The sequence below is a fragment of the Gopherus evgoodei genome, chromosome 3 (assembly GCF_007399415.2).
Source record: "Gopherus evgoodei ecotype Sinaloan lineage chromosome 3, rGopEvg1_v1.p, whole genome shotgun sequence".
In the NCBI taxonomy this organism is placed as follows: domain Eukaryota; kingdom Metazoa; phylum Chordata; order Testudines; family Testudinidae; genus Gopherus; species Gopherus evgoodei.
In genome coordinates, this window is record NC_044324.1 from 92,766,123 (window position 1) to 92,784,450 (window position 18,328).

General features: G+C 39.6%; 1 protein-coding gene across 3 annotated transcripts in view; it reads left to right on the plus strand.

The window, feature by feature from the left end:
• AFG1L (AFG1 like ATPase) overlaps positions 1 to 18,328 on the plus strand; it is a 167,465-nt gene that overhangs the window by 100,976 nt on the left and 48,161 nt on the right. For all 3 annotated transcript variants that reach the window (XR_003999557.1, XM_030556069.1, XM_030556070.1), the window contains 3 exons: positions 2,126 to 2,208; positions 9,679 to 9,749; positions 10,006 to 10,106. Coding sequence is in view for 2 of the 3 variants with exons in the window: in XM_030556069.1 (XP_030411929.1) it covers positions 2,126 to 2,208; positions 9,679 to 9,749; positions 10,006 to 10,106 (255 nt within the window). In the remaining variant the exon portion in view is untranslated. The remainder of the gene's footprint in view (positions 1 to 2,125; positions 2,209 to 9,678; positions 9,750 to 10,005; positions 10,107 to 18,328) is intronic.

Here is an 18,328-nt window from a genome sequence, read left to right on the forward strand (position 1 = left end):
GAAAATCATTATCAGAGACCCCAAACTGATCTAGATGACCTCAGAGCACTGATAACTCTTGCCAAAATTTGTTTCTCTGGCTGACAAAGAAAATTACATTTTGTTTGATCCATTTCTGTTAAACTAGAAAGCTCTAGTGAGTGAAATGCTGAGTAGGCCTTCCTGACAAAGAAAAGCAGAATACACCAGCCTTGCTGATAAATTCTGGGGCTCTGCTACTTTGCCTTGCCTACTAGTAGATACAGATGATGCTAAGGGGAAGTTCAAACATCCCTTACTTGCTTGTTCATGCTGCTGCCTGTCTCCGAAGCATATTTTTTGCAATTACAATGTTACTCTGTTTTTTATTTTTGTGGCCATTTATTCTGTTAGGTTTGTTGCTGTTTTGGTTTTGGGGAGTGGGGTTGTTTTTGTTTTCCTTCCCAGGCATTTTTAATAATTCTCTTTCCTAGCATTTTGTGCTTTTAAGGTGGCCTTTTCACTTTTTTCCTTTACTCTAATGCCTCCTAAAAGGAGGAGGAAGACTAAATCAAAATATACAGCTGATCCATTTAGATCAGGGGTAGGCAATCTATGGCACACGTGCTGAAGACGGCACGCGAACTGATTTTTAGTGGCACTCATACTGCCCAGGTCCTGACCACTGGTCTGGGGGACTCTGCATTTTAATTTAATTTTAAATAAAGCTTCTTAAACATTTAAAAAACCTTATTTACTTTACATACAACTATAGTTTAGTCATATATTGTAGACTTCTAGAAAGAGACCTTCTAAAAACATTCAACTGTATTACCGGCACACGAAACCTTAAATTAGAGTGAATAAACGAAGACTCGGCACACCACTTGTGAAAGGTTGCCGACCCCTGGTTTAGATCTACAGAATCTTCAGCAATATCCAAGGAAAAATTTAAGTGATATCAAGACTCCCTATCATCACATTTCCCTCCTGTGAACTTTTTTTTTAAATCAGTAATTCCTAGGAAAGCAGCACAGAAAGAGACCATGTTCCTAGATTAATAGTGAAGGTAGTTCTAAGGTTTCCTTAACCTATTCTTTCTGCAATCTAGTCATTATAGACTAGATTTGACACTTGTGAATTGTATTAGTTAACTGCTTAAAGTAAAATAATTTTGATCAATGGTCAGGCCTAGTTGAACAGTCATAGACAAACTTTGATGAAAAGATTCTCAAAAACAAAGTATGAAATCTTTAACAAGAGTGTCAAAGATAATCTATTAATACAGAGGAAAGCTGAGATCCACTTCAATTCCATGGAGTTTGGTACTGTATGGATCTGTGGAATTCAGGGTGATATTAATAGTGTTCCGCTTCCTGAAAAAAAATTCTGCTTTATTGTTTCAGTTATCTTGTTGATTCAGGTTTATCTGTCCAGATGTTTCCCTTGAAGACCTTTCTTCTCTTGAGGCTCCTGTTGTTGTGATTGCAGGTTGTACAGTGCCCAAATGTGTTTTAGGCACTTAGCAAAAAAACTCAAAAAACTCAATCCCCTCATCCCCAGAAACCTGGTCCCTGCCAAAGGGTGAAATGCTGGCCTTACTGAAGTTAATGGGGTGGCGGTGGGGGGTTGCTATTGAATTCTATGGAGCCAGGATTTCACCAAAAGTGAAACCTGGTACTGTTGGTTCTATGCTTTCTGCCTGAATAGTTATTATGACAATAGATTCAGTGAGCGATCATGAATACATTATGGTTCAAGTATGGAAATGGAAAGGTTATAATAGTTTATTAAAAATAAAAATATATGTTCCTTATTATGAGTTACATCAGTTGGGCATGAAGAAAATAATTGGTCTAGGGAGAGCATTTTAATCTTTGTGTTCTGTGCTTCAATCTTTTTCCCAACAAAACTTAAATTAGTTGATGATTTTAAAAACTATATTTCTTTTACAGTCAAGTTAAAGAATTTTTATAATCTTGGTTGCACTAAAAAAATATAAAGATTGCTACAAATTAGAAGTAGTTGTAGGGTACGTCTTTGTTTCCAGAGTATGATTGACTGTGTTGTGTTTGTATGGTTTTAGTATTTTAGGTTTATTTTTATAACCTGCATTCCCTAATGCCAGAACTGAGGAAAGTAATCATGCTATCTTTTGTTTCTGTAGAAATACTGCAGCACAATCCGACTTGATTCTGGAATAGATTATAGGAAACGGGTTCTTCCTGCAGCAGGGAAACTTTACTACCTGTAAGTTGATCTATTGTGGGATTTTTGCTGCCCCCCCCCCTTTTTTTTCTTAATAGCCAAGAATTTCTCACTCAGTGGGAGAGGGAAAATGTATAATACAATTAGCAGAGTGTGACTTTTTTTTTCTTTTTTTGCCTTCTGATCCATTTTGTATTGCGGACTGCCTTCCATTATGCCATAATGTTAACTTCATTAGACGACATTTTCAGTTTCCACACTGGCTTCATTTATAATGTGCAACTGAATCAAAACTAATTAGATTTTTGGGGAGGTGTGGTGTTTGGAGAACTGAAGTGACAGATGGTTAGAAAGTAATGAATATCCTCTTGTAGGAGAGTGTACAATTCACTTATAATAGAAGAACATCCGTATTGTATTAAAGTAATTAAGTATTTATAGAAATCTTCTGACAAGGATTCATTTAATGTTGGGTGTTCCTATTTGTGGGTATAAAAAAAGTCTTATTTTGACAGATGAACTGTTTGTATTTATCATGATGAATTTACTTTAGCATTTGCTCTGTATTTGAACATGATAAAAATATTTAAATGATACACAATACAGCCATAAGTACAAGTGGATGCATCTGCCTGACAGAAACATCTTCTCTGTGAGTTAAAATGTTGGATCACCTTTGCATCATAGACTTTTGTCTTTGCCAACTTTCTTTTAAGGCAAGTCTATCATTAGGTCAATGGCAGCCAGAGTGGTACAGACAAATTTATTTGTAATATCTGCTTGCCTGTGGTGTAATTACAATGTAGCAGCAAAGTATGTTTCCAGTAACAAAGGTTTATGAGAACCTTCAGGGGCTTCAGCCTGGGAGACAGACATCTTGAAATTACAGATCCCTGTACCACATAATAAAATTAAAGAGTTACAGTTGTTTCTCTAGATATAGAAAGAACTAGTTAGTAAATTACAACAGTGAAATTACTCTTGAGTATGCATTTTATTTAAAAAACATTGTAGTGGAAGAGAATTTAAATATTAGTATGTTTTTCCTTTTTTTCTAAATACATGGAGTTGGACTGCTTTTCTTTATTACTGGAATTATTAAATCAAAATTGTACTTATTTAAGCCTCAATCCTTCAAAGATTAGGCACCTTTTAACTTTATCCCTGTGAGTAGTCTCACTGACTTCATTGTGCGTGTGTAAATCTTTGCAGGATCTGGGCCTTATACTTAATGAACAAACATTTGGTGAATCCGTAATGGTGCTGTGCTGTACCCTATTGGAGCCCAGAAGTCAAAATCCAGCTTTTATTCAAAGGCTGTGACTGTGGATCTGGCATACTTAGCCTCTGTGGGAAGGAGTTTGGAAGCAAGTTGCCAAATACCACCTGGAGAAAGTGAAATCATGCTCCAGACAACTGTCCAGTTCCAGTTCTTTTACTCAGGGCTTTTCTATATTCCCTTAGAAATATAGACTGTAAACAGTCATAATCACCCAGCAGAGTTTCATTCTAACCCTTGTCCCCAGGTCTTCACAGCCTCTCCCCACCCCCTCCCCATATGATCCTTGCTTCCTGCACCTATTCCCTTCTCAAGTCTTTTGTCCAAGAGGCACGCGGGGCCCTGACACTGAATCTGTCTTGTTTGCTTCCGCACCTAAGAAGCAGAAAGGTTTATGTGGTTTACTGTAAGCCAAATGTTTAAGACCAAGCATGTGACCTGCAATTACAGCTCCCAGTTGAAAGGACCATAACTGGGACATACACATCTGCCCCAAAGCTTAATGCCCCATACATTGTGCTTCATGATACTAGTTTCAAAACTTATGACCAGTGAAGTGATAGTGATGGAGACTGAAGGTAGTCCCATCCACCTTTCTGTCACTAAAACAATGCTGGTTGCCTCCTAAGTGCACAAGATAGTGCAGTGGTTTTAAAATTGTGGGTTGCGATCCAGTACTATTGTGGGTCGCAGAATGTAAGGCACTGGTTGGCTCTGGTCAGCACCATCGACCAGGCCATTAAAAGTCCTGTTGATGGTGCTGCCAGGCTAAGGCAGGCTAGTCCCTACCTGTTCAGACACCGCGCTGCACCCCGGAGGCAGACAGCAGCAGGTCCGGCTCCTAGGTGGGGGGGGTGTCCACTGGACTCCGTGCGCTGCCCCCACCCTGAGCACCGGCTTCACACTCCCATTGGCCAGGAAATGGCCAACAGGAGCTGGGGGGCAGTGCCTGCAGGCAAGAGCTGCACAGGAACTGCTAGCACACCTCTGCCTAGGAGCTGGACCTGCTGGTCGGTTCTGGGGCAAAACATGGTCCACGGTGCTAGAATAGGCAGGAAGCCTGCCTCTGCACCACTGACCGGGAGCTGCCCGAGGTAAGCCTGTGCCCCAACCCCATGCCCCAATCCTCTGCCCCAGCCCTGAGCCCCTCCAAACCCAGAGCCCTTTCCTGCACCTCAAACCCCTCTGCCCCAGTCCAGATCCTGCACCGAGAGCCCTGACCCCCTCCCACAAACCAGTCCCCTGCCCCAGCCCAGAGCCCCCTCTCCCACCCTGAACCCCTCATTCCTGGCCCCACCCTGAAGCCCTCACCCCTGCACTCCAACCCTCTGCCCCGGCCCTGAGCCTCTCCTATACTCCAAGCCCCTCATCCCCAGCTCCATTGAGTCGCAGGCATCAACAATTTTCTTCAGCTGGATCACCAGAAAAAAAGTTTGAAAACCACTGAGATAGTGTAATGTGAAGCAAAAAAAAACAGTAGAATCCTTGCAACTCCAACAGAGGGATGCCTCCCTTTCCCATCATCTCCATAGGATACACCTTTCCATTTCATGCACGAGGACCTTCAGTCTGTGTAGAGCCAGCATCGACATTTTTTGTCAGATCTCTGAAATATTTTGCTGCCAACTCTCCCATGCTCCTCCTTCTGCCCACCACCCATCCCCCCCATTGACTGATTCTTGTCCACCATGCTCACACCCTGCTGTCTATTAATAAGTATGATTAGCATAACTTTAATTTTGATAAATAAACAGGGTATGTGTGTGTCCTGAAAAATGGAAATGTCTTGTGCTTAGAATGGAGGTCAGATTTTTGTGGGGGGAGCAGGAGGAAACGTAGTAGTAATCTTCCAAGCTCTTCCTACAAAATAAGTACCACTCATTTGAAATACCAGAATAAGACACCACCCTCAGCAGTAGTATCATCCTACTGAATACTAGAAGCTTCCTTTTTTTTTTTAATGAGGGGAGTGGCTGTGTCTTCTAATTATTAATAGGGAGCGGCTGTGTCTTCTAATGGTACAGACATTTGGAGTTGAGGGACCTTCTTTTGCAAGAAGAGGGATACTATAAAGAAAGATCAGGTTTATCGTTCTGTAATTTACAAAACATGCAGAGCTGCAATTCCTTTTCAAGGTTTCATATAGAAAAATGTGACTTAAGTGCTACCTGAAAACGTTTTAAAAGTTAAATAGTGACTAGTATACCACTGAAAGCTTCATACATCACATAGATGATGAATATTGATTTAATAATTTTATATCAACCATAGAAACAATTTAGAATTAAAATATTTACTATAATTTAGGGCTGTTGATTAATCACAGTTAACTCACAAAATTAACTCAAAAAAAGTAATCGCAATTAAAAAAATTAATCACGACTAATCGCAGTTTTAATCACACTGTTAAACAGTTTCTCCTCCCTTGGTTTTCACACCTCAGCTGCTAGAACAGGGCCTCATCCTCCCTGATTGAACTAACCTTGTTATCTCTAGCTTGCTTCTTGCTTGCATATATATACCTGCCCCTGGAAATTTCCACTACATGCATCTGACGAAGTGGGTATTCACCCACGAAAGCTCATGCTCCAATATGTCTGTTAGTCTACAAGGTGCCACAGGACTCTTTGCTGCTTTTACAGATCCAGACTAACACGGCTACCCCTCAGATACTGTTAAACAGTAGAATACCAATTGAAATTTATTAAGTATTTTGGATATTTTTCTACATTTTCATATAGTATTCTTTGTTGTAATTGAAATCAGTGTATATTATTTTTATTACAAATATTTGCACTGTAAAAATTATAAACTAAAGAAATAGTATTTTTCAGCTCACCTCATACAAGTACTTTAGTGCAGTCTCTTTATCATGAAAATGCAATGTACAAATGTAGATTTCTTTTTGTTACATAACTGCACTCAAAAACAAAACATTGTAAAACTTCAGAGCCTACTAGTCCACTCAGTCACTACTTGTTGATCAGCCAATCGCTAAGACAAACAAGTTTGTTTACATTTACAGCAGATAACACTGCTCGCTTCTTTTTTACAATGTCACCAAAAAGTGAGAACAAGCATTTGCATGGCATTTTTGTAGCCAGCATTGGATGATATTTACATGCCAGATATGCTAAACATTCATATACCCCTTTATGCTTCAGCCACCATTCCAGAGGACATGCTTCCATGCATTAATTAAATTTTAAAAATGCATTAATTAAATTTATGACTGAACTCGTTGGGGGAGAATTGTATGTCCCCTACTCTATTTTCCCTGCTTTCTGCCATATATTTCATGTTATAGCAGTCTCAGGTGATGACCCAGCACATGTTCATTTTAAGAACACTAACTGCAGAACTGACAAAATGCAACGAAGGTACCAATGTGAGATTTCTAAAGATAGCTACAGCACTCTACCCCAGGTTTAAGAATCTGAAGTGCCTTCCAAAATTTGAGAGGGACGAGATATGGAGCATGCTTTCAGGAAAGTCTTAAAAAAACAAAACTCCAGTGTGGAAACTACAGAACCCAAACCACCAAAAAAGAAAATCAACCTTCTGCTGGTGGCATCTGACTCAGATAATGAAAATGAACATATGTGGGTCTGCAGTGCATTGGATTGTTATCAAGCAGAACCCATCATCAGCATGGACCCATGTCCTCTGGAATGGTGGTTGAAGCATCAAGGGATATCTGAATCTTTAGTGCATCTGGCATATAAATATCTTGGGATGCCAGCTACAACAGTACCATGAGAAAACCTGTTCTCACTTTCAGGTGACATTATAAACCAGAAGCGGGCAGCATTATATCCTTCAAATGTAAACAAATTTGTTTGTCTGTGTGATTGGCTGAACAAGAAGTAGGACTGAGTGGACTTGCAGGCGCTAAAATTTTACATTGTTTAATATTTGAGTGCAGGGTATTTTTAACATAATTCTACATTTTTAAGTTCAACTTTCATGATACAGAGATTGCAATAGAGTACTTGTATTAGGTGAATTGAAAAATACTATTTCTTTTTTTTTACAATGCAAATATTTGTAATAAAAAATAAATATAAAGTGAGCACTGTACACTTTGTATTCTGTGTTATAATTGAAATCAATATATTTGAAAATGTAGAAAACATCAAAAAATATTTAAGTAATGGTATTCTATTATTGTTTAACAGTGCAATTAATCGCACAATTAATCACAAGTATTTTTTAATCATGCGACTAATTATGATTAATATTTTTAATCACTTGACATCCCTACTACAATTACATTTCTATTGGTTCAAGCAGGGTTTACCCATGACCAACTACTGCAATGTTAAACGCAGCTAGTCCCTGTCTACAGTGGCTGCAAAACTGTGTTTAACATGAAACATGACTCCTCTAGGCGTGCTCTGACACAATTCCATTTTCTAGTAAAGGCAATCATTAGGACTCCTACATAATATGCATATAGTGTTATCACTTAGAATTATTTTATAAAACACAATCCTCTTCTTCCTTCATAATCTACGTAGTCTATTATTTTAAATATGTAAAGAAATGTGGCTAAAACTGTTTTCCACTCCTCTTCTAACAGACTCTGCATATAATAATCAAAGTTATGAGAGTGATGATTGAAGTAAACTTGCTTGGTCTCACTCTCAGCTTCCAAAACAAATCTTCTCAGGACTTGTATGGAATTTTAGGAATGAAATATCCACCTAAAAAAACTGTAGTCATGCACTTCCTGCTGATTGTAGCCCTCAAGTCAAATATTTGTCATAATTTTTAATATTCTTAACCCTTTTCTGGTTTGTTTCTGATTGAACTACTTCCTTCCTAATGTCATTTCATTGCAATAAAGTGCCACAGAAATAATACTATTAATGAGAGATTCTAATATGAATTAAAGAAAGTTATACTGATGCGCCAACACAACTTTCCATTTAGAAGATTTGGTTTTTAAAAGCGTTACTCTTTGAAATGGCACTTGCAGAAGGTGTCACTGAAAAATAATATAACATTCCTAGCACTTCAGACTGACTTTTTACTTCATGGTGCAGTTTTGTTTCCCCCCAGCCACCCACCTCTGCCCCAGAAATGCTGGACAACTTTGTGTTGTAAACCTACAAGATTATTTGTAGTTAAATTTCCTCTTGGAAATTAACTCAGTTGATTTTAATTAGTTTCAGTGTTAATTGTAGTTAAAGTGTTTATGGCATAGTAAACGAGAGAATAATAGTATGACATGATAGATCATCATTTGTCAATTAAGAAAGGCCTACAACTATGCTACCAATGAAACTTAATTGCGTCTTACACCTTCTTAAAGGTGAACTTCCACACCAATAGTAAATTCACTGACACATCAATTAATTTGGATGAAGTATTGTATACTTAAGTTTTGCTTGATGATATACAATAGTTTTTTGTTACTGTTACCAGTTTTCATATTCTGTTTTTCAAGGAGAAGTGTCAATAATATGCTCAGTCAAGTGAGAAAAAAGGCCACAGAAACTATGACACTTATAAATTTGGACTCTGTAAACCATATAGTGTCTTCTAATTAGAACAGAAAATATTCTGTGATTGTACAGATTTCTTAATACTCGTGGTGGCCACCAGATAATCAAAACGTTTATTTGTGTGCTCCACAAGGAAATTTTGTGTGAAGTTTTGCTGTTTATAGCTGATTTTTCCCGAATAATGGAAGAAATCTGATACATTTATTGATGTGTTGATTGATCAGATTGGTATTTCAAAGGTGATACTTTAACTCGAAAATGTTTGATGAGCACAGTCAGTTTGACTTGATTTTTTTTAAAAAGTCATTTCAATATTTAATTTCAGAATGTCTCAGAGATTTCAAAGGATACATCTTCAGATGCTTGACTGCTTTGCCTTGCCTTGTCTAATTGCTCTTATTTTGCATGCAGGATAGAGCCAGAAGCCTTTCTTTCTCATTGTGTACACATAGTGTTAATGGATTTGCTTTGCCAGTATTGCCTCATTACTGGAAACGGCTCAAAATACAGAAGTCTTTCAGTGTATGCAAATAAGGTAGAATCATCTACCTGAGAGTTAATATTCTCTGCTTTTAAGTGTATTCTAAATCTAATGTTTGTATTTAGAGCATAACATCCTGTTCTCTGTTTTTTATGGGCAAAAAGCTAAGCAGGCTCAGGCAGCTGTTTGATGTTGGCTTCAAGTGTTATTAATTTCATATTCTATTATTCTTTTCACTGTAGCACAAGTGAAGCTGATGTGGAGGCTGTCATGGATAAGTTGTTTGATGAGCTGGCTCAGAAACAAAATGATTGTACGTAAGTTAATTTCTCTTGAAAGAGAATACATTTAGAACACAATGCCCAATCTCCACTGACCAATTAATAAGTTCCATTGCTGTATATGGGTTGATGCCACGCTCAAGTGGCAGTCATTGTATCAGCATTTTGTCTAATTTATGTGTTGAATCATGTGCTATTATTCATCAAGCTATGCATTTCCTATCTGTAAGAGATGAATTTTATAGTAATTATCCAGACAAGATTGAGTCTTTGTTCATGTTCCCATAGTAACTAGACCAAGGATTCTAAAAGTGCAAGGCAGAGAGCTGAAGCTGAATAAAGCTTGTGGAACCATTGCAGACTTCACATTTGAAGAGCTATGTGACAGAGTGAGTACCCAGTCAAATCTAGATCAGTTTAACACTGAGTCTTTTCACAGTTGCTGGGTGTTTTTTTTTAAAGTTGGTATTTTCCCAACCCCAGGTAGCCCAAAGACGGTTTTTAAAACTTACAAGAAAAGATGTGAATTCAAAAGAAAAAAAGAGTGAACTCCTATGAAGAGCAGTAAATGTTTCCTTATGGATAATGGTGCAATAATAATCTCTTGAAGGCAATCTAGAATATAATTAAAAATCTAAATAGAATTATGTGGCTGGGATAATTAGTTTTATTGCTTGAATATTAAAACTCAAAACACGTCCACGTGTAAACAAAATTATAATGTTGTTTTTTAAATTTTGGGTAAACTTGATGCTCATTCAAGTGAGGGTTTGATGACACTGCAAAGCATAAGACAGGTGCTGTGCAAGCTTCTCCACACAACTATCAGTGCACATCTCTATCATTGCCTGCTATTCAGTTCTGCACCTCTTCTGAGCAAAGATTTCCAGTGATGATGAATAGTGCCAAGTTTTCTGCTAGTTATGTGATGTAGTCCTAAGTTAAATATGTTCCATGAAGCCCTTGTTCAGACATGACATAACACAGGTTTGACGATAGGTCTCCAGAGGTAAAAGTCTAGTGCAGTGATAATTTGTCAGCTGGCCTCTAAAATTATAGCATTAGCCAGTTACATAACTGTGATAGCACTGCCTATTATTAGTGATACCAAACACTTGTTATTATAAGACCCTGTTTTCAGGTGTTTATAACTATGGCAAACTTTAACCATTTGGGTTGAAATTTCCCATGTTGGGTGTTTGCTTCAAGCTGAACTAGAACATTTCAGACAAAATGGTTCAGTCATTTCTGAGAACAAGGCCAGGGAAAAATGGGTTATTTTGCCTATATTGAAAATTGAGACCTTTTCTGTTAAATGCTGTTGTGCCCCCAGGCTGTGGAACAGGAACATGACATTTGGCAGAGGGGTTGTCTTTATGTCAGGGATGTACTTTTTGCTAACCCGGTGAAAATCCACCTGAATTTGACCAAGTTATAAACCTTTGAAAAATCACAGTTCACACATGCTCAGTAGAGACTTGCTAGAGCTTAACAACTGAAATCTCTGAACTTCCTTACTGAGCATGCTCCATCCCCTCATAGCGCTGACTAGACTGTATGTGAGCCATCCCCACAGAGCAACTGAGCACACTCCTGCCCAGAGAGGCCCAGAGGCTCAGAAGGACCTTCCCTGTAAGAGTTGCTCCCAGCTGCTCCAAGCCTGAGTGGGAACAGGCATTGGAAGTGAGAGTAGGGAACCTGTATCTCCTGTGCTCTCAATCGCTCCCCTGCTGGCACCCAGGCAGCCAGGTGGAGGAAGCCATCTGATTTGAATACACGGGGGGGAAAGCCAGACCAGTATGGGAGGGAAAGGCGTAGATTGAGACAAGGAGTCTGGGCTTGGAGAAGAGGAGAGAAACTGACTGGAAGTTGGAATTGGGAAAGCTGGAACTGGCTGGACAGGAAGGCTCAGACCCAGGAGAAAGGAGGCTGGGACTAGGAGCCAGTGAAGGAAATGAGAGGAGGAGAGACTGGGAGTAGTTGGCTGGGGTGCAGAACACAAAGATTGGACAAGGAACTGGGGGAGGAGCAACAAGAAAACTGAGATTGGCTGGGCAAGGAGACTGGAACTAGGAACTAGTTCCAGGAATTGGGCAGTGGGGGAGGAGAGACAGATTTGGCAAGGAGCTGGGGTGTGATGGGAAAACTGGGACTGGCTAGACAAGGAGATTGGGACAAGGAGCAAGATGGATCAGATGAGGAATGGTATGGAGGTGGGAACTGGTTGGGTAAGGAGACTGGGACTGGGGAGAGAAATTCACACTCAGTGAGCGTGAAGGAGGAGATTTGAATGGCTGGGCAAGGAATTGCAGAATACAGAACTGGATATCCCACAAGCATCCTTGCTCAGAGATGGAATCTGTCTCCCTTCCCCCAATCACCATATGACTACCTGGGTCTTAATGAGCCTGCTTCTAAACTATTTTTAAGTCCTAAATGGGACTGACTGGGAAAAGAAATTTAAAGGGGTTGTGGCTCTTTCTGGGTGACTGCTTCATACAGGAACTGAACCAGCAAGAATAAAGGGACCAGGTATCCCAAAACCAAACCCTCTCACATTAAAAAAAAAAGGCTAAAGGAGGAGCTGGGGAGCAGGGAGGGTGGTGGCAACTCATGAACTCTTCTAGTAGTATCGGTAGGAGAGATCTCCCAAGGCAGTGATGAATTGTTAGAGAACCATCGTTACAAATAAAAATGGGTGATGTGTTATGTAATTGTCTGCTTTTGGGATAGAGGAGGTGTAGAAGAATTTCTGGAACTCTTGTGCTTTACTCAAAAGACTTTCACTCACTGACCTGATGCTTTCGGCACTCCCAACCAAGGGAAAAATAATGCCTGGCCTAGACTTACATAACTTCTCACTGACGCTGTGCAGTCTTTCCCAGAGTGAAACATTTTGGGGGCTGAAGGAAAACGGGGAGTTGTGCAACAAATTGACCTTCAGCCTAAAAAGATTGGCCTGCCCAGAGCCAGCATTCATGGTCTTCTGGGATTTCTACATTCCAGAAGTTGTAGATAGATGTGACACATTCTCAGGGACTGAGAGTCACCTTGTTACCTCCCTGCCTCTGGTGGGAGGAAGATTTGCATGTGCTTGACTGGATGTCAGCTCCCTGACCCCACCAGCCCATTAACCACCCAAACAATCTCCACAGGGTCCTGCCAGCCCTTACTTTGTCTTGCAGGTTAGCAACAGGCGCACCCCAGCCCCTGGCCCCCTCTGAAAGCACTCCCTTTTAGTATCCAGCCCCTGTCACTCGATACCCACAGGAATTACCAGTTTTCTTGTCCCCAAGAGAACAATATACATATAACTTGGCTGGTACAACTCCAGATCAAGTCCTTTATAACATCACAGCACTGAGATATAGTTATAGTGAAAACAATCGCAAGGTTATTATCAAAGGCTAAGATTTAAAAGATAGTGAACAAGGATAATGGAAAGAGAAATGATTACATATAAAGCAAAAGTAAAACATGCTTCTTCGAAACTAAACTTAGCTTAGCAGTCTGACCTTTTGTCTAAATAAGTTTATTGCACCCTTAAGCCTTTTTCAATGCATTCAGCCAAATCTTTATTGAGATCCTGTTTTCATGAATGTAAACACACTGTCCATTTACTTCCTCAGTGCAAGATAACAAAAAGTCCTTGCTTCTCCTTACATTACCCAGAACTCATTGTTTTTTCTCCAGAGTCAGGATGAGTCCTGGGGTTCCTTTCTTGGTGTGCTGGCTCCAAGTTGTTTTCACATAATGGTGTTGACTCCACATGCAAAACAGACTTCCATCGTGGTGGTTTACGATGCTTAATCTACATGTGAATCTAGGCAACTGTTTGTCAACCATGCCTGGGACACAGACTCTAAAACATATTTTCAGTACATATACACAACTCCTTAAATATCCTTACAATCATCTTGCAATGATTGAGGATCTACATGACTTACACTTGTAATAGACACTTCACATGGCCTATTTATTACACACCTCACATGACCTAAATACTATGGAAGCAGTGTGTTAGGTGTAGTCAGTTTGTCAAGCTGATAGGAGTTGCTATTATAGAACATTGAACCCTTTGCCAGATGGTACCAAAGGGTCCTTGTGTCACAATATACTGTGCTGGACCCAACCCTGTTTCTTCTCTAATTTTGTAGTATGAACTAATTATATTTTTTAAAAATCAAATTGCCCTATTGATATTTTTATATAACCAAACTTCCCTATCTTTCTTCTGTGTCAGGATGACACAGCTTACTCAAATATATGAAAAGTAACATGTCATCATACTACTGTTTAATTATTCAGGTTGTTTGTGTTATGACACAAATTATTGGATGAAACATAGTAATAAGATTTGCAAAACCTGCCAGCTCTGGTTTGATCCGTCTCAGCAAACCAAAAGCATTAGATTTCAGAGACTGTGATTCACTCCTATCTGACAAAACCAGAATCAAAATGTGAAGCCAGACAACTTTACCTTAAATCCACTGGTTTCAATCCCAGAAGGATCTCTTATGATTATCTAGTCTGGCCTCCTGAATTACACAACCCATAAACTTCACTCAGAACTCCTGAATCTAGTCCAACAATTTGTGGTTGAAGTAGAGCGACTGTGTAGCTCAAAAGCTTGTCTCTTGGTCCAGTAAAAGATGTTACCTCACCCACTTTTTCTTTTGAGAAAGTCAGCCAATTCTGATTTAAAAACTCCAAGTGATGGAGAATTTTATTACATCCTTTGGAAATCTGTGCCAGTGGTGGTTTATCCTGTTAAAATTTTGTGCCTTGTTTCTAATTTGAACTTTGCTGACTTCAGCTCCAGCCACTGGCTTTTGTTACATATCCATCTGCTAGTTTAAAGAGTCCTCTAGTGTGCTGATGCCTAAAGACTGATCAAGCCACCTCTTGACCTTCTCTTCAATAGGCTAGTTAGATTGATTTCCTTTAGTCTCTTATGGTAAGGCAAGTTTTCCAGACCTCAGATCTTGACAATTTTCAACGTGTTTTTTACATACCTCGAGAAAGATACAAACTTTTCCTTTTTGTGTGAAATAAAAAACTTTTTCTTCTTTGAGATGAGAATCTGAGCAACATACCAAACAGCTTTCTTACTCCTAGAGCAATGAAGTAGGGATGACATGAAAATACTTCTAATAAGACATACATTTCAGTAAAATAATATCTTTGAACTCTGTTGTTTATTAGAGAGCCACGGTAGCAAACTCCATATACCTTGTTTGGTTAGTTTTTTTACATACGTTTTCCTGAAGAACAAAACACAAAAATAATGCCTTTCTGTTCAGTTTCCTGAGAGAGGATTATATTCTGAGGAGGTATGTGATTAATTGCACAAAGTGCTTCAGACATAGGAATTAAAAAGAGAGGGGTTTTAATTTTCAGAAAAGGTCTAACATTTTTAATGTAATATCTTAAAAACTATTTGGTTTATAAACTCCAGATTTTTTTTAATTCACTGATCCCCAATCAAGGCCAGTGCCTTTGAGTTTTCTGTGGAAAGTTTGATGGTTGATTTTTGAGTTAACCAAGGCTCCACTGAGTTTTTTGTGGTTCCCTGTGTACTGTGGGACCTCCATTATTGGGGGCTGAGTTGGGAAAGAGCAGGATGAGTTATGCAGCCTAGAAACCATAGGGTAATGGATAGGGAAACCCTGAGTTCATGCCAAAGGTACTGGCCTCCTGCCCATCTCCCTAAGATGCATGTGGATCTCAGGGGGGGCTAAAAATTCTGGTGTGGAACCCCTTTTTTGTTTCTCCAAGGTTCAAACTTCTTCTTTCCATAGAGTGATTTAAGGGAAATGCCACCAGGTCTCTTCCCTAGGACCTTTCTTCTATGATTTTTTTTTTACAGTGAATGGACAAAGGCAGGCCTAGTGGTAGACATTTGTTTAATAAAAGCAAAAGTGAACTTAGGAAACTTTCCATATAAAAATGATCTTACAGTCATAAGTCCTTGTATAGTAATTTAAAACAACAGTAACAAGAAAAGTTACACATTTAAAATTCAGAGGATTGAGAGTTAATTTTTACAATAAATATGTGAAAAATCAGTTAATGAGGTTGTTTTTTTAAAAAAAAAAACCCTGAACAGCGGATACTGACAATGCTCAGGGAAAGTTCCAATTCCGACTTTAATTTTAACTTTTGTTCCCAGTTCTCCTCTTAACAATAAGTGAAACTGCCCAGAGAATCCACTTCATCTCATTGCCATTATGAATTACAGTGGAGCAGGTGGTGTTGGGATCTGGGAAGTGGAGCTTATGGGTAAGGAACAGGGAAGTGGAGGTGGCGGAAGACTGGGATGAGCATTACTTTTGGCATTTCCTAATTTTTGAGTGCTTGATATTGCAACCTTAATAATCTTCTTTTGACCAAGTTATTTTCATATGTAATTTCCTAGGTTTTTTTAAAAAGCAAACTGAAAACACAGACATTCCATTATGTGGAACCATATTGATCCCCCACCTCGGTCATCAGTGGGTTGGGACCTTTAGGTCCGCAGCAAAAACCTCTACCACTTGACCTAATGGCTGTTGTCCTCCCTGTGCCACTAGAGGGGTAAGAGAGACATTCTGCCATTCAGTTTTACAGCTGTTTGCTAGACTGCAGGAGCATACTGAGACTCAGGAATCCTGGGCTCCTCTCCTCTGATCACCTCTGTCCCTATTACCACTTCTGCACCAGTTCTTGCCCTTGTTTCTCACATCACGTCTCTCCCACTTCCCTCATTACACTGCTCCTCACCCTTCACATTCAAATTAGGCTGCTTTCTCCTCCAGCCTGCGCAGCAGGACAATGAGCATTAAGAACATGCAGGTGAATAAGAGTGGCAAACGGGAGTTTTTGAGGGAGGATCTGTAGATCCTGTGCTTGGAGGAAATTGGATGTAGTGGGTTGTGTGTGTGGTCTGTTTGTCTTAGTAAGGACTGTGAGGCTGGGGTTTGGAGCCCCTGAATTGGCCAGAGAGATCTGTTTGGTTTGGCCCTGTGAGGACTGTGTGGCTGGGATCATGGGTCTTTAAATCCAACTCAGTATTTGAAGTCTGTGTGGTTAATCCCTCCCTGTCAGTGAGGGGATGGAGCTAAGCAGCGAAACAAAAGGTCAGTTGCTAGGCGAACAGAGGAGTTTCAGAGAGAGTTCACAAGACAGAGTGTGGTTCCTTCTGTTTAGGTATGGCTCTACACCAGATGGTGAATATGGACAGCGAGGAAATACCTGTTGTTACTTGCCTTGGATGTACTCTTTTCCTTTTGCTGGTAGATGGAAGAAATTTCTGGTTTATGAAGTGCAAATTGATAGCCATACTGGAGGAGAAGATATGTGTTTGGAGTAAGAAAGTGAAGACTTATTAGACAACCAGATCTAGAAATCATTACCATAGACACCACAAGAAGAAGGCTCAGTGATAAGGGAGCCGAAGAGAGCAGAAACCAAACCGGACTGGCAATTTATGACCAAGAGGGGAAAGAGAACTAAGAGGCAATCATCCCAACTGGAAGCATTGAATCATTGTGAAATCTCAGGGAGTCAACTACTGAGGAACAGAATAGAAAGTCACAGGGGACATATGTACTGTATGAAACAAACTATCGAGAGAGGTTCTTTAGTCATCCTAAGAAAGCAAGTGATCATTGCCAGCAACACCATATTAACAAGAATGTACAGAAAATTCAGCAAGGGACACTAGGACAGCAGGACAATACACTGTCTTCCTAGAGCAAAAATACAAGATTAATGGAAGGATGAGACAGGATTATGAAGTTGTCTGGCAAGTGTCCACTGGTGGTGATGCACATTGGGACCAGTTACATGAAATCATAAAATCACAGAAGTGTAGGACTGGAAGGGAACACAGTAGGTCATCTAGTCCAGTCCCTTGCACTCAAGGCAGGATAAGTAATAACTAGACCATCCCTGGCAGGTGTTTGTCTAACATGTTCTTAAAAACCTCAAATAATGGAGATTTCACAACCTCTCTAGGCAATTTGTTCCAGTGCTTAACGACCATGGCAGTTAAGAAGTTTTTCCTAATGTTCAACCTAAAGCTCCCTTGCTGCAATTTAAGCTCATTGCTTCTTGTCCTATCCTCAGAGGTTAAGGAGAACAATTTTTCACCGTCCTCCTTGTAACAACCTTTTATATACTTGAAAACTCCTGTCACTCCTCAGTCTTCTCTTCTCCACACTAAGCATACCCAAGTTTTTTCAATCTTTCCTCATAGGTCAGGCTTTCTAGACCTTTATTCATTTTTGTTACTCTGCTCTGGACTTTCTCCAATTTGTCCACATACACCTCTACCTCAATATAACGCTGTCCTCAGGAGCCAAAAACTCTTACCGCATTATAGGTAAAACCTTGTTATATTGAACTTGCTTTGATCCACCAGAGTGCACAGCCCTGCCCCCCCGGAGCACTGCTTTATTGCATTATATCCAAATTTGTGTTATATTGGGTCGTGTTATATTGAGGTAGAGGTGTATTTCCTGAAATGTGGTGCCCAAAACTGGATGTAATACTCCAGTTGTGGCCTAATCAGCGTGGTGTAAAGTGGAAGAATTATGTCTTGTGTCTTGCTTACAATGCTCCTGCTGAT